This window comes from Geotrypetes seraphini, chromosome 1, assembly GCF_902459505.1.
Source record: "Geotrypetes seraphini chromosome 1, aGeoSer1.1, whole genome shotgun sequence".
NCBI lineage: Eukaryota > Metazoa > Chordata > Amphibia > Gymnophiona > Dermophiidae > Geotrypetes > Geotrypetes seraphini.
This window is the reverse complement of record NC_047084.1, coordinates 93,858,121-93,875,722: the sequence shown is the minus strand read 5'-3', so window position 1 is coordinate 93,875,722 and position 17,602 is coordinate 93,858,121. Positions and strand designations below refer to the sequence as shown.

The window sequence follows — 17,602 nt, the reverse complement described above, 5'->3', positions numbered from 1 at the left end:
GAAGACTCGGTTAAAATGGCAAAGTTTCCTACTAAAGAGGAAAGGCCCACTGAAAAATGTTCCACCAAGATCGAAATCACAAAAGAAGCCTGAAAAGAACCAGCCATGAAAAGGGAATCCTCAGAAAACCTGTACTCGTCTAGGACCAGTATACCTTTTGCTCAGTTTCTCCGCTATCGACGGAATTGTAGCTCCAATGCCGAATATAAGCACCAGTCAGTAATACTGATGGAGAAGTTTCATCAGAGAGGATATCCAGAAACTATTGTGTCTAGAGCAGCTAGACGGGCTCTTTACAATCACAGGGAGGCCCTATTGGAGTATCGGAGGGAACAATCTCAAGGGGATGTGATCCCTTATGTTTCTAAGTTTAATCAGATGTCCCCCTCGGGTGAAACGGGTCATGCAAACACATGTTGGGCTCCTGTGGGTTCACCCCTGTTTTCAAGATACTAGGATCCTTTTTGCTTATGGAAGGAACAGGAATTTATGTGAAATCTTGAGCCATAATATGTTACCTGCAGTGGACAAGGAGGGTGTTCAGAATGGTGAACAGGGACACCACAGTTGTGATGGATGCTCTGTGCTCTCTGATGTTAAATATCACTGAATTTGTGCAACCGGTTTCAGGACAAAGGTTTAGACTGAAGAGCAACACTTCCTGCATTACAGAGGGGGTTATTTACATCATCATATGCCCCTGTCCTTTGTTGTATGTGGGACAGACCTCACGGAAATTGAGGGTCAGATTACTGGAGCACAAGTCATGTATACATACTAAGAGAGTGGAAGAACCCCTGTTGGTGCACTGCCTTGAAGCCCAACATGCTTTTAGTTCACTGCGGTGTATGGTGATTGATCATCTCCCCTGTTCTGTGAGACGTGGTGACTGGAGACGTCAGCTACATCAGAGGGAACAAAGATGGATCTACAATCTACAAACCGTCCACCCAGCTGGGCTGAATGCCCAAATTGAGTGGGCGGCATTCTTTGGTTGAAACTGGTTGGAGATTGGTCTGACTGTACTCCATTTTGAAGACACTGATTGCTGGAGAATCCCACGCCTCAGCTTCTATGTGTGTGGATGTGAGCAGTTGGAGCACTTGGACAGCCTCTACAGTTGCTGGTGGAGTAGGCTGAAATCATTCTCCTGACGCAGCTCAGCGAAACGGAGGTTTCCCCGTCGGGAAAGAGTGACTGCGGGGCCAGGCAGGCTTGCACATTTTGGATGCATGGAAGACAGCCTGGACAACGTCTGTAGCTAAGTGTTTGTTTGTTTTTTCCTGCTTACCATTGACTGTGTTTGAGACTCATATATGTGCTGCTTGCTTTACCCACATTTTTTTAAGTTTTGTAATTTGGCGTGCTAGAGTTTTTGAGGTGGTTCCTACGAGGGCTACAGTGTTTCTCACTGTTGAGTGAACTGATACATTTTGGACCTTGCTTAATAGTTGTTTATAAGTGGAGTTTTTTTGCCATATGAAGATGAACTGAGGCTTTTTTTCTACTTTTTTCCTTTTTTTTCTTGTTTTTTGTGTGTTAAGTGAATGAGTGGGTCTTTGTATGAGTGCAGTGGGTAGACCTAGTAGTGTCTACATAGGTCCCTCCTATAGTTTCCAATAGGGCATAATTTATTAGTTTTAGGAGTTTTGTATGTCCTTCCTGAGATTTTTTTGGGTAATCCTCAGAAAACCCCAACACGATGGCAAGGGAATCCCCAGGACACGCGACGGTTAAGGAACCTCGGGCCTCCCGCCGGCAGCAGCCACAACAGCTGAGAAAGCTCCAGAGCTGTGGGCAGTTGGGGAATCCTGGGTGTCCCCACCGCCCATGGTCAACTGTCCCTTTGCGGCAACAGGGGAATCCCTCTTGCCAGCAGACAACCCCCGCAAACATAAAAAGCACACGCTGGCCGCATTGAGACTTCAGTGGGAGCACACTGATCTCTTCTTAGGCCAAGAAGCGCTCATTGTGAACCACAAAGCAGGGTCAAATAAACCGCCGGTTAGCTAGAAGGGAGAAAATTTAATTAATGAAACTTCCCTTTAGACCAGCACTAGAGAAAATCAATGGCTCTGCCATTGTTTGTTTTTTTTATTAAACTTTAATGCTTAAAGGAGCAGATCTCACTGGCTTTCCAAGCTGTAGTCTTTGCCCCCTGGCAAGGTGTACAGCTGAGGCACCTCTAAATAAAAAAAATGGGGAGGGAATGAGGGGAGGACTTGGCCACCTGAGTGTGACACCCCCAAGGTTTAATGGGACCCCTAAAGGCCCCAAGCTCAGTCCAGAGAAAAAAATGCCAGAAAAAGCCCCTGTCTATCTTCTCCAAAAGTTCCTAAGGAAAGGCCTAGAAAAACAAAAAACAGGAGAGCACAGGCTTACCACTCCACCTGCTGGAGACTGAAAACAGACTAATTCTATAAGGGACAGCACAGTCTACTTGTACTATTAGAATTCAGTGTGTTCTCAGCCTCCATCTGCTAGCAAAGGCATGTAAAAAAACCATCTGTGCCGGTCTGGAGGGACGCTAAAGAACAACTATTTCTTAGAAGTCTTTGCAAGAAATAAATTTTGTTTTGGTCTTTAATTTTAGATTTTCAACAGATCTATTATATTTACCTACATTATTTTTAAGTGTCTGATGTATTCACAAAACGCAAACAAAACAACAATGAATAAAAATTTAAATTATTCCAAAATTATGAATATACAAGTACATATGAAAAACAACAACAACCCCCCCCCCCCCAATTTGTATCTGCCCAACAGCAAGGTGTTTGGGCATATATTAATGCTTCCATCCAAGGCACAAATCAATACATTTATTAAATCTATGGCATGTTTGTTTATAAAAACAAACTATTCAAACATATACCAGCATTCACATGGCTAATCAGCGATGGGTAAAAAGCGCACGAGGACAAAGGGGAAAACATTGACATTAAAAGATATACCAACCATACAAGTAATCAATCTGCACAGACAGACTGATACATCACCAACTTTTCAATGATTTGCTGGCACATGGTAATCAAAATTTTGGTTCGATTCATTACCCTTCTATATTGAATATTATTTTTACCTATTTTCTCCTGCACCTTTTATGAGCTCACATTACACCCATCATCTGTAATATCATCCCTACAGGCAACCCTATCACCAAGATTCTATGCCAGCAAAAAATGAAAACCTGTTTAAGTAAGCAACTTGGGCTTATTTGTGAAGGCTCAAGGACTATATGTATATTTCCTTATGCCTGTACCTCTTCATGCCCTTTCCAGAAACTGCATATTCCGCGTGACTTATGATAGCCGAAGGAGCAAACTCTGCATTGGAAAGAATATCTGCAAACATTTAGAAATAGTTCTAGCACTTCAAGATTACATTTTCAGGTTTTCAAGTCACACCTGCCCAGTAAACCCCCAGTTCAATCCTTCAAGAATAATGCAGGCCAGTTTATTCTCCACTTCTGTTAACTGGTAGTTCAGCAGCCAGTCCCGGATCACAGCCATCTCCAGTGGGATTGGAGTCCAAAGATGCAATGGTAATTCTTTAAATAGGTATAAGGAAACCTGATAGAAACAACAATCAAAAAAATCAGACTGAAAGATCCGACAAAGAAAAGGCCATTTGACTATCTTTGTAGAACACCATAAGAAATCCAGTAGAATGGTTTATGAAGCAATACAGTCTGAGTGACAGGGATTCATGAAAATGAACATATCACATAATATGAACTCATCAATACAGCAATGGGGAATAAAGATAGATATGGAACAATATTTCAGATTTAGTACAGCTTTTGATATACTCTGTTTCCCCGAAAATAAGATCTATACCAAAAATAAGACCTAGTGTGATTTTTAAAGATGCTCCTAATATAAGCCCTACTCCTAAAATAAGCCCTAAAGATCAACCCCCAAAGCCCCACCCCTTGAATGTTCCTAACACTCTCTGACTGATTTATCAGAAAAAATCAGACTCGTCGATTCAGCAACCCCCACCCCGGTGAAACCTGACATGCTTCCACTCTGAGGCCTCCTAAAGCAGCAGCAGCAGCGCTCTGAATGGACTGCTTCACGGCCTTCCCCCTGCCGCGTCACTGATATCATCAGTGATGCGGCAGAGGTAAGGCCCTGGCGGAGAAGGCTGCAAAGCAGCCTGTTCAATACACTGCCACTGCTGCTGTTTTTGGAGGCCTCAGAGTGGAGGTATGTCAGTCTCACAGTGGGAGGGCGGAATAGAAAGATGCTGCACAACAGGATGGGTGTGAGGGGAGGAAAGATGCACATGGGGCGGGAAGAAAGGAAAGAGGAAGAATTGGGGTGGAGGAGAGAAAGGAGAGATGATTGTTGCACATAAAAAAAATAAGACATCCCCCGAAAATAAGCCCTAATGAGTTTTTTGGACCCAAAATTAATATAAGACAGTCTTATTTTAGGGGAAACACGGGTAGTAGTAGCCCAGAATTAGTAAGAAACCCCTCCAAAGATTGCAGAAGAGTCAGAGACAAAACACTGAGCCCAAGATCTTTGGAGAATTTTATAGACTGATAACAAGCTACTCTTGCAGCTTAAGTTTCTAATTAATTAGGCTGAAATAAAGATCTCCGTGCTTTTTTATCCTACCATTACAAGCCTGGCTAAATGCACATCATGGTGCAATATTCCCTAGACTTCTGATTAGACTACATCTTTTACAAGATTTTCTGTGGCTTTAAACAGTAATGTCAGACCAGCAGGCTATTTGGATCCAAATTCTGGGTGAAAGTTGAATTTATCATGCCGCTGTACCAGGCCATGGTATGCCCTCATCTGGAATACTGCGTCCAGCACTAGTTGCCGTACCTGAAGAAGGACGCAGTACTACTCAAAAGGGTCCAGAGAAGAGCAACTAAAATGGTTAAGAGGCTGGAGGAGTTGACGTACAGTGAGAGATTAGAGAAACTGGGCTTCTTCTCCCTTGAAAAGAGGAGACTGAGAGGGGACATGATTGAAACATTCAAGATAATGAAGGGAATAGACTTAGTAGATAAAGACAGGTTGTTCACCCTCTCCAAGGTAGAGAGAACAAGAGGCACTCTCTAAAGTTAAAAAGGGATAGATTCCGTACAAAGGTAAGGAAGTTCTTCTTCACCCAGAGTGATTGGAAACTGGAATGCTCTTCCGGAGGCTGTTATAGGGGAAAACACCCTCCAGGGATTTAAGACAAAGTTAGACAAGTTCCTGCTGAACCAGAATATACGCAGGTAAGGCTAGTCTCAGTTAGGGCACTGATTTTTGACCTAAGGGCCGCCGCGTGAGCAGACTGCTGGGCACGATGGACCACTGGTCTGACCCAGCAGTGGCAATTCTTATGTTCTTATGTTTTTACCATTTTGGACCAAACCTATCTTCAACATAAATATGACAGTGAGAACTCTTGGAGGACAGTAGAGTATCAAAGAAACAAATATAGATGGAGAAGAGGGCCTAGGTTACAGTCAATAGCAGAACAGTTGTGCAGAAGGATTCACCAGTGTGTTTATTTATTTATTTATTTTTTTTAAGTTCAAAAAGTTTTATTGTATTTCAAAATATATAGGGGTACATGTTCATAGGGATGGGTTACAAAACAGTAACACTGTGTTATCTAAGACAAAAAGGTGTAAGGAATTACATCAATGCATAGATCAAAATTAGTGATTAAGATTAAAATATAAATGTACACATGAGATTAATGACAAATGCAAGTATGGGATAAAATGTATAAATCAATATATTAACCATTTAGCAAAGTCGGGCCAAGTCATTTATCACAGTATCTCAGAAGAGGAGCCCAAATAAGATTATAAGTATTATAAGAATTGGTTCTCTCAGCTAGCACTTTCTCATATTTTCCATTCAAACAAACAGAATTCCACCAAGCATGATATTCAGTTTTAGAAAGATCTTTCCAATTATATAGGATATTCTGTAAAGCTAAAGCCATAAGAATTGTAAACAATTTGGATTCATAAATGTCTAACGGCGTGGAGAGACCTTTTGACATCAAAATTATTATAGAAAGTGATAAATTTTCTGTCAACCCCATAACAGCACATATGGTTTTCCAAACAGTGGACCAATAGTCTTTAAGTTGGTCACAGTCAAATAATAGGTGTGGTAATGTACCTATATACTTTTGACATGACCAACAGTTAGGTGAGGCTGAGGGATCAATCTTATGGGAAAGGATGGGCGTCCATGTAGCTCTATGAAGCAAGAAATATATAGATTGTAGTAATGATGCTGCTCTTATAGATTTGAATATGAGAAACCAAAAAGAGTTCCAATCTATGGCATCTGAAGGGAGTAACAATTCATGAGCCCATTTGCTTTCAGCCTTGGAAGTTAATTCCGGATTCATTGTTTGAAACAGTCGGTACCATGAGGAAGCAGAACCGCCCATGTCGGAAATTTGGGTGGCATATGTGAGTAGAGAAGGTTGTAAGACAGTTTTGAGAGCATTTGGAAGAGTTTTCGACAAGCAATGCCTTAGTTGCATCCATTGGAAGTATTGAGAAGGATTGAGGTTGAATCTGTTAGTTAGTTCTTGAAAGGATAGCCAATGGTCAGAATCTATAAGATCATGAAGAAAGCAAATACTATTTCGTTGCCAGATAGGCCAACAAATCGTTTTTCCCTGTATAGTGAATAGTGGATTATTCCAGAGAGGTATCATACGAGATTCAGACCATGGTATCGGAAGAATTGAATCTATGGCTACTACCGCTGTCTTTGTAGATGATAGAATGTGATCTGATTTATCTAATTTAGATAGCGAAACGCTGGCAATTCCTTGTAATTTGGCAGTACCGTATATTTCCTTCTCCATTTGAACCCAGGCCGGAGTGGCACCTACAGTAGAAGTTTTCAAAAAGTTTGACCATCGACTCAGCAAGAATGCATAATGATACTGTATGAAATGTGGAAAATTCACACCTCCTCTAGTTCTACAAACCTTCAGCTTAGCTAGGGCAATCCGTGGATGTTTTTTGTTCCATATGAACTTGGTAAGTATTGAATCCATTTTCTTGTATACTGAACTCTGGAGAATAAAAGGAAGCATACTAAGTATATATGTTATTTTCGGTGATATGACCATGCGAATGGATTCTAATCTACCCCACCAAGAAAGGAGGAGGGGGGACCATGAGGTGGTACATGATGTCACAATTTCTATTACATAGTCACTGTTATGTTGTATCATTTCCTCGATGGTTGGACCTAGAAAGATTCCCAGATATCTCATTTTAGTATCCGTCCATTGGAACCCATATTTAGTTATGTCATGTTTGGCTTCAGGGCAGTTGAGGGGCATTATTACAGACTTATTCGTATTCAACTTATAACCAGACTCCAGTGAATATTTTTCTATTATGGGTAGCAAGGGAGACAATGAAGACGGTGTAATGTATAAGCAGAGACTTTGATTACTTTATCATTTAAATGAAACCCTTGAATCATGTCATTTGGTCTGATAGCAATTAGTAGAGGTTCTAATGCTATATCAAACAGGAGTGGGGAAAGTGGACAACCTTGTCTTGTTCCTCTGCTAGGTGTAAATTCGGAGGAAACTATACCATTGATACAAGTCTTTGTAGTGGGGGATGTGTATAGCACTTTAATTTTTTGAATAAAATTATCAGGAAAGCCAAACCATTGCAGGACCCGAAACATAAAAGGCCATTCAACACGGTCAAACGCCTTTTTGGCATCTAGACCAACAGCCAAAATCTGTTGTTTCTGGGGATGAGAGGTTGTGTGTAGTTGTGAGATAACAGTGGAAAATGTGTACGTATGATCTGACGAATATCTGCCATTGATGAATCCACATTGGTCAGGGTCTATGATTTTAGTGATAATTGATTGCATTCTGAGCGAAAGCAGTTTAGCCAATATCTTGGCGTCCACATTTATTAAAGATAGTGGTCTATAATTTGGAATGTATTTGGTGTCCTTATCTGGTTTAGGCAATACAATTATTGTTGCTTCTGTAAAGGATCCAATGACCTCGCCAGATTCAATGAGGTGATCAATGTAATTTTTATAGAAAGGAAGCAAAGTATCTTGAAATGTTTTATAAAATTCCACTGTTAAACCATCCGGTCCAGGTGATTTACCAGCCGCCATGGTGTTAAGTGCAAAAGACAATTCTTCAATTGTGATAGGCAGGTCCAGCGATGCCACATCTGTCTCATCTAGGGTAGGGTGAGGTAATTCTGATAAAAAATCAGATGTTAATGGTATATCGGAGCCCACTTCAGAAGTGTATAAGGTGTTGTAGTAATCTTTGAAGGCTTGAGAGATGTCCACAGAATTGGTTAATATGGAGGCGTCATCTTTTATTATACTAGAGATGGTAACTTTTTGTGCTTTGTGTTTGAGGGAAGCTGCGAGTAGATGACCACATTTATTATTATCGGCAAAATAGGAGGCTGATTGCAGAAATATGGTGTTAGCTGCTGAGGTACTTAGGTGGAGGTTATATTTAAGTTTTAACTTTCCCAGCTTAGACAGTAACGTAATATCCAAGGGAGATTGTTGGTGTAAGGTTTCCAAGCGTTGTATTTCAGATTCCATCTCATTTAGTGTAGCTCTCCGAATTTTATGTTGATGTGCAACATAAGAAATAATAACCCCTCGTATGTATGCTTTGAAAGCATCCCACCATGTGGACCAAGAAGTATGTTCTGGCAAATTGAAATGGAAATAATCCATTATGGCAGTTCTGGTATGTTCTATAAAATTAGAGTCTTTAAGAAGGGCCGAATTAAACCTCCATTGTTTAGGTGGAGCAGGAGGGATATGAACTCAGTGTTAGGGTGATGGCAGCATGATCTGAAATAATGATCGGTTGAATGCTTGTGTCTAATACATCAGGGATTAAAGAATTGTTTATTAGAAGGTAATCTATCCTAGAATAGGATAGGTGTGGATGTGAGAAAAAGGTATATTCATTCTGTGAAGGATGCAAAAGTCTCCATGTATCCGTTAGATTCAGAGCTTTAGACATTTGATGCATTGCAAACCATGCTCTCAGTTTTTTGTATATAACTTGAGATTTACGGTCTTGATTGGGGTCCATAACTATATTGAGGTCACCACCAATAATGATTTGAGAATTAGAAACTGTGAGAATCGAAGCAGAAAGCTCATGAAAAAATTCAGGTTTGTCAGCAGTAGGTGCGTATATGTTATAAACAGTATATTTTGAAGTTCCGCAAGAGAGTGTCACACTTACCCATCTGCCATTCATGTCAGATGAAGAGGAAAGAAGATTGATGTTAGGACTCTTTCTAATGAGTGTTAATACTCCACCTTTTTTTTCTATCGCTGGGGAGAAGGCAGGTGCAAGCGTCCAGGGTAGCTTGATTTTCCGTGATGCAGGTTCATCCAAATGTGTCTCTTGGATCAGTATAATATCCGGGGATAGTCCTTCTAGATAAGACAATACTTTTTTTGCTTTGATATTATTATTCAGCCCTTTTGCATTTAAGGATACAATTTTAAAAGACATCAGCCGGATTTAAATATGAATCTGAATATGATACAAGCATACATATTAAGACACAAATCTCCCATGTGTACCTAGCATTAGATTGGTGCATTGAAAAATGAATAACACAACAGATGTAATACATTTCAACATGCATAGAAATAACACAGTGAAAAGGTGATGAAAACATCTCTAAGAGACTTTCGGAAGTGCAGCTGTGAAGCATGCAGAGAGTGACAGGGAGGAGCATCCTAAAGGTTAATTCTACCAGTGATAAACTACTTTTAACTTGTGAAAAAGTACATGCAAGATCTTATAGCGGTGCATAGTGAGAAGCAACAAGTCCAGAAAAACAACAATCAAACAGTCATGCAGGACTTGTGTTTTGTGAGCAGCATGCAGAGTGAATCACACAGTACTCAAACCTGATGGATTGGAGTCGGAGCATGCTGCTCTATGTAAGAAGCCAGATCTTCAGGATTGAGGAAATCCTTTGTTTGATTGTTGAGTGTTACCCTCATCCTGGCAGGGTAAAGCAAGCCATATTTAGCATTCAGCATCTTCAGTTTAGGTCTGTATGAAAGCAGTTGTTTGCGCTTAGCTGCTGTCGCTTTGCTGAGGTCAGGTACAAAAAGAATATTGTCACCTTCATATTTCAGGGGAGCCTTTATTTTAGCACGTTGCATGATTTCCAATACCTGTTGATAGCGTAGCATCTTTACCACTACCGGCCTCGGGTATTTATCACTGGAATTCTGATGAGAAGGCACATGATGCGCTCTTTCAATCTCAAAGTCTTTCTTAAATGTTAAGTCCAGTAGTTTTGGTATCCAGGTCTCAAGATGGGTGATAAGATCTCTGTCAGGAATATTCTCAGATAGCCCAAGGATCCTAAAATTGCTTCTGCGAGACCTGTTATTGCTATCTTCAAGCTCTCTTTCAAGCAAGGTGATTCTATGGGTTTGTTTACTTAGCTCTGCCACGTTGTTCGTATTGACGTCCATTTTGGATTCCAGCGTGGTCACTCGCGTCTGCAGTGCAGTGAACTCCGTGGTGAGGTTCGTAAGCTTTTCATTAATTTCAGTAGTTTCCGTTTTAGTTTCTGACATTAATTCTTTTAGTTCTTTAAGTTCAGTCAGAATTTCACGGTTACTCTCAGCGATTGCGTCCGGTAATGGCATCTTGGACGGCGATGTCGGCTCTGGCTTGTGTCTTTTATTCAGCTTTTTATCCGCCATCGTAGCGATTTGTGCTCTCACCAGATGAAAGTGTAGAACTTTAAGTATCGTTGTCTGCAGGCGCTATTTGCTTAAAATTAATTCGGAGATAGTAATTTATCGATTTTTCAGCGATGGATGCAGGAGCTCCTATCTCAGGCTGCCATTCTCCATGGGCTCAGCAGCGCCCCCCCGTGTTTATTTATTTTTTAAAAAATTTATATGCGGTTTACAAAATCACATGCATACATAATTCACAAATGCTAAACATATTTCATCAAGACAAACACAGGAAGACATTAACAAACGATATCATTAACAAAATCTTTAAATTCATCCTACAAGATGGAATCACCAAAAAAACCTGAAAAACCAAAAAGGCAGAAAGGAGTCCTGAAATTCAAGAATATACTGTGAAAACTGATTTAAAAAAGAAGCAGATGGTCCAGAAGAATGCAAGGCAATCAAAACAAAGAAATTGACTCCGAGATATCCACAGAGAAGAAAATCCAGGAGAAACCAAAAAAAACACTGTGGAGTGATGATGTTCCTGAAATGGACTTTACTGAAAATTTAAAAGTTCCATAAGTAAATGTAAGCAATCCACATGGAAATAAAACGATCCACATAAAAATCTTGAGGACCTAATCCGCCAAGAGCATGGGACCCAACACGGTCCGTGTTTCGACAAGATAGTCTTCTTCAGGGGTCCCCGATAGTCCTAAGCTAGTAGATACATGGAATAAACAGTCCAAAAGTGCAAATACGTGGAACTCTGCAGAGAACATGCTGCATAAATCGAGGAACGGAATGCTGGTCAGTGCAACGCTTCTGAAGGAAAGCTTGGGGTGGTGGTGGCAGCGGCAGCAAACCTAGTGGTTTGGGGGAGGGCAGGGAGAAAGAAAGAAAGGGGGTGGGCAGGGACACAAAGAAAGAAGGGAAACAGAAAAAAAGAGGGAACAGGGAGACAGAAAGAAAGAAGGGGGCACGGAGAAAGAAAGAAAAAGTTGGGGGAGAAAATGAGGTCTGGAAGAGAGGAAGCATACAGTAGGCTGAAAGAAGGGAAGAAATATTGGAATGCACAGTCAGAAGACTAAAATGCAACCAGAGACTGATGAAATTACTAGACAACAGAGGTAGGTGAAATGATTTTATTTTCAATTTAGTGATCAAAATGTGTCCGTTTTGAGAATTTATATCTGCTTTCTATATTTTGCACTATGGCTCCCTTTTACTAAACCGTAATAGCGGTTTTTAGCACAAAGAGCCTATGAGCATCGAGAGCAGCACAGGGCATTCAGCGCAGCTCCCTGCGCTAAACACTGCTATCACGGTTTAGTAAAAAGGAAAGGGATATATTTGAAAAAAAACCGGAATATGAATAATGATTAACATTTTTTCTGCCTTTCAGTGTGCTTTGTGTTTTTTTTTTTTATTTTATTGTTGGTAGATCATTTTGACTTGGTCATTTTAAAAGTAGCTCGCAAGCCCAAAAAGTGTGGGTAACCCTGGCCTGCAGGATGTGCCTCTCTAGAGCTCAGCATGGTTTACAGGAAGGAAAAACATAATAAGAATTGGTGATTATAAAGAGGGTAGCGAAATTTACATTTTTGAGAATAGCCAAGTTTTTAGATGCTTTAGGAATAATTGGAAGGAGCCCAGATTCAGCAGCAGAGCAGGAACATAAGAACATAAGAATTGCCACTGCTGGGTCAGACCAGTGGTCCATCGGCCACTCTCTAAAGTTGAAAGGGGATAGATTCCCTACAAACGTAAGGAAGTTCTTCTTCCACCAAAGAGTGGTGGAAAACTGGAACGCTCTTCCGGAGTCTGTCATAGGGGAAAACACCCTCCAGGGATTCAAGACAAAGTTAGACAAGTTCCTGCTGAACAAGAACGTACGCAGGTAAAGCTAGTCTCAGTTAGGGCGCTGGTCTTTGACCAGAGGGCCGCCGCGTGAGTGGACTGCTGGGTCTGACCCAGCAGTGGCAATTGTTATGTTCTTATGTGCCCAGAAGTCCGCTCACGTGGCGGCCCTTAGGTCATAGACTAGTGCCCCGAGACTAGCCTTACCTGCGTACGGTTCTGGTTCAGCAGGAACTTGTCTAACTTTGTCTTGGATCCCTGAAGGTCATTTCAAAGCTCAGTGATTTTGAAGAAAAGAGATTTCCCTAATTTTCTAGGATAGATAACGCCTTTTAACGAGGGGAAAGATAGTTTAAGTTTTTGGATGGATCTGGTAGTGGAATTAGAGGAGGAAGAATGCCATGCAAGATCTTGAATGTTAAGCAAGCTTCATCCAAAGCAAGGCAAATCATAGGTTGCATACGCAGGAGTTTCGTCAGCCGTAAACCTGAAGTCATTATGCCACTGTATAGATCTATGGTGAGACCGCACCTGGAGTACTGTGTGCAATTCTGGAGGCCGCATTACTGCAAGGATGTGCTGAGACTGGAATCGGTCCAGAGAATGGCCATCAGGATGGTCTCGGGACTCAAGGAGCTCCCGTACGAGGAGCGGTTAGGGAAATTGCAGCTCTACTCACTCAAGGAACCTCGAGAGAGGGGAGATATGATCGAGACATTCAAGTATCTCACGGGCCGCATCGAGGTGGAAGAAGACATCTTCTTCTTCAAGGGTCCCGCGGCAACAAGGGGGCATTCGTGGAAAATCAGGGGCAGGAAGCTGCACAGTGACACTAGGAAGTTCTTCTTCACTGAAAGGGTGGTTGATCGCTGGAATAGTCTTCCACTTCGGGTTATTGAGGCCAGCAGTGTGCCAGATTTTAAGGCCAGATGGGATAGACATGTGGGATCTATCCGCAAAGATAGATAGGGAGGGTCACTGGAGTGGGCAGACTTGATGGGCCGTGGCCCTTATCTGCCGTCTATTTCTATGTTTCTATGTTTCTATATTTAAAGTGAACCCTAGAAATTACTGGAAGCCAGTGAAGTTTTGACAGTTAAGCCAGGGCTGGGGTTTCTACTTTTGGCCACTACTGAACCTGTGCTAGAAAACACGAACTTACCATCCCAACTTTTTCCATCGTTTCTCGAACACAGTCCAAAAGTACAGAAATCATTGTAATATGTGTACTTGTAATTGTTGCCAAGAGCTCACGACCCACTTTAGAAAAAGTTTCTCTTGTGGAAAGGTTAATATAGGCCACCTAAGAAAAAAAGAAAAGAAAATGTTCAGCCATAAAGTTAGGACTGCACTTCATTGAGAAAAAAAAAAGGGCCAGATTCTGTAACTGGCACCGATATCAATGGCCGCCAATCCATTTGTCAACCATGCATCGGCGCTGGTTTCAGAATCGCGCCTATGAGAAAGAAAGGCACGGAAATGTAGGCCAGGGTTTTCTGGGTCTACATTTCCAGCACCAGTCTTTGTGTGAATCACGCCTACATAGGTACTTTAGGCCACCTAATGCCACTTTCGGCATTAGCCATGCCTACTTTGGCATTCGGCAGCCTAAAGCACCTATGTAGGTGCGATTCTAGCACCTTTTATTTAGGTGCCAGTAGACGCTTCAACCTCACTGTTTTTTGCCATTTCTAAAGGCATTCTTCAATTCACTTAGGCACTTGTAGGGTGACCACCGGTGCCAGTTTTAGAATTTCCCCCGAAGTGACCAGCAAGGAATTTGTAGTTCATACCCTTGACTGATAGATGTGATGATCCGATGACCATAAGGTACAGCAGATTGTGTCACTTGCAATCCATTCATTTCCATTACCTTCCTATAGGCTATGCGGCTCATAATCGAAACGGAAATACATCTAAAAACCGGCCTAAATCGGCACTTAGACGATCGGTGAGACAAGTCGTCCAAGTGCCGATAATCGAACCGGGTTTTAGACGTATCTAAAAATGATTTAGGCCTTCACAGTGCTGCAGTACGCCCAGAGTTAAAAGGGGCATTTTACGAGGAGTGGTGAGGGCAGGATTTGGGCGGGACGTGGACCGTCCTAGACTTAGTCATACTGCATGTATAACCAAAAGTTTAACAACACTGCCTAGACGGAACTTGGATGTTGTAACTTAGGCCATCTAAAACCAGGTCTAAGTCACAAGAAGGTATCCAAAGTGACCAGATAACCACTATAGGGACAAAGTACAGACCCCTACACACTCCTCCAGTGACCCACACACACACCACTGCCTTAAAAATCGTAATAACACTTTACATATCTGCCTCCAGAACATCAGCACCTGGCAGCCTGGCATAGAAAAGCCTAGTAGAGCTGCACAGAGATGGCTTAAGGGGCCTGGGGGGTGGGCTAGTGAACCATGGAGAGGAGGACCCAGGCCCATAAGCCACTCTAATCACTGCATGCATGGTGAAACATGTGCACCCCCCCAAAACCCCCCAAACCCTTATGTACTGCCATTTAAGTGGCACCCGCAGCCATAAGGGCTATTAGGGTGGTAAAAAAGTGGGCCTAACCCAGGGGTGGGTAACTCCGGTCCTTGAGGACCAGAATCCAGTCGGGTTTTCAGGCTTTCCCCAATGAATATGCATTGAAAGCAGTGCATGCAAATAGATCTCATGCATATTCATTGGGGAAAGCCTGAAAATCCGACTGGATTCCGGCCCTCGAGGACAGAAGTTGCCCACCCCTGGTCTAGTAGGTTCTGGGGGGTGTTTTGGGGGGCTCACCATGACCTATAAGATTGTTGTGGTGAGATGTGCAGTGCCCTGTAAGGTACCCCACTACTCTGGTGCAATGTTTGGGTGTCCAGTCCATCACTTTGCTGACCCCACCCATGTCTAAAAGGTCTTTTTCTAGGTGTTTTTGACTTGGATGAATTTTTGGATGAAAATGGGGTATTAAGATAGACAACCTAGCGGTCTGGACGATCAGACGGCTGGACGTACAGTTAGGCAATTTTCAAAAAATATATATATATATTTTGGACATATTTTTCGAAAATGGACCTTTTCCCATGTCCAACTTTGGGCGACTAGCGACTTAGGCCCAAAACAGACTTAGATGTATCTTTTGATTATGCCCCTCCACATATTCCAGTATCCCAGTTCCTAAACCTTCTATGGAACTGGCTGAACCTCTAGCAAAAACCTCAGTCCTCCTGAGTTTAACTACAAAATATCACACGCCAGAATAAACATGTACTTCCACTGATCTGCACTTGTTACAATTCTATTTTGAGTGGGGGGGGGGGGATGACAGGCAGCCAGAGTTTCTCTGCCAGAGTAGAAACAGCATGCTCCAATGGTTTCAGAATAACTGAGAAAAAAAACTTCCACAGACAGCATACTTTCCGTCTCATGATGGTGATACAATGGAATTCTCCAACCCCATTTTGCCTGGGACTGAATTCAATTGATACAGACGAGGAAAGGCAATCTCTTTGGTCTCAGTGCTCAGCTGGGACATGGAGTCTGATGACCTCAAAACATCAAAATCACTGATGTTTTGAGGTCTGAAAAATCTCAGATTTGGGAGCAGAGACATCAGAAAGGATTAATCCTTAGCTCCAGCATCAGCAAACAACTGCTATGCAAAAGCTGCAAAATTTCACAAACCAGGACAGCTTTCCGCTTACTCTTCTATTTAACCATTGTAACAAGGGAAAAGAAAAGAAAGACGACACTGAATCAGCAAAAATCAGCTACATCAGGTTAACAGGCCATCACCGTGGATATCTAAGGCAGTGTTTTTCAACCTTTTTTGGGCAAAGGCACACTTGTTTCATGAAAAAAATCACGAGGCACACCACCATTAGAAAATGTTAAAAAATTTAACTCTGTGCCTATATTGACTATATATAAAGTAATTCACTTGAGTGCCACCGCCGCCATCGGGAACAGGCCGGCGCCAAGTTCTCCCTGCTTCTCTTCCCCGCGGGGCCGACCAACACTCGCCACCCGTCGTCAATTCTAACGTCGGAGAGGACGTTCTAGGCCAGCCATTGGCTGGCCCAGAACGTCCTCTCCGACGTCAGAATTGACGCGAGTGGCAAGAGTTGGCCGGCCCCACAGGGAAAAGCAGGGAGAACTTGGCGCCGGCCTGTTCCCGATGGCGGCAGTGGCACTCAAGTGGCTAAAGAGCCGCAGTTTGCCGGCCTAGGGACAACACTGGAGGGTGGCCAGCTGTGCACCCCCTTGGGACGTAAACCCGGGGTGGGGCAGACCGCCCCCCCCACCCTGGTATGCCACTATCTGTACCTCACTCCCTCCCTATGACCAAAAATTCTCCTTTCTTCTATTCCCCGTGTACACAACCATCTCTTTCCCTCCCTTCCTCTCTCCAAAGTCCATGCCTTCTGTGTCCAAACACTCATTCCCTCCCCCACCTCAGCATCTCTTTCCCTCCCTTCCTCTCTCCCAAGTCCATTTCTTCTGTGTCCAAAAACACATTCCCTCTCCCACCTCAGCATCTTTCCCTCCCTTCCTCTCTCCCAAGTCCATGCCTTCTGTGTCCAAAAACGCATTCCCTCCCCCACCTCAGCATCTCTTTCCCTCCCTTCCTCTCTCCCAAGTTCATGCCTTGTGTCCAAAACGCACTCCCTCCCCCCTTTTGTGTTACGTGTTTGCCTCCCAGCCCATCTTTGCAACTTTCTCAGCAAAACAAAGCTCAAGCCGCGAGGCTTGTCTTCTGCTTCCTGCCTGCCCTGCCGCGCACAAATAGCCGACCGGAAGTATTCTCCGACGTCAGCGCTGACGTCGGAGGGCAGGCTTTGCTTAAGCCCTCCTTCCGACGTCAGCGCTGACATCGGCGAACACTTGCGATCGGCTATATGTTAGCTGCAGGGCAGGCAGGAACAGAAGACGAGCCTCGCGGCTCGAGATGTATTGAACTCCGCAGGTCCCCCATCCAGCTCTCTCCTGTCCACATGGG

The 17,602-nt window shown here is 42.8% G+C and overlaps 1 protein-coding gene across 2 annotated transcripts in view; it reads right to left on the bottom strand.

The window, feature by feature from the left end:
• The window catches only part of EPG5 (ectopic P-granules autophagy protein 5 homolog), a 244,378-nt gene that overhangs the window by 168,015 nt on the left and 58,761 nt on the right, over positions 1-17,602 (bottom strand). For both annotated transcript variants that reach the window (XM_033935200.1, XM_033935191.1), the window contains exons 13-14: positions 13,765-13,905; positions 3,408-3,572 (exon numbers count right to left, since the gene is read on the bottom strand). In XM_033935200.1, the coding sequence (XP_033791091.1) occupies positions 3,408-3,572; positions 13,765-13,905 (306 nt within the window). The remainder of the gene's footprint in view (positions 1-3,407; positions 3,573-13,764; positions 13,906-17,602) is intronic.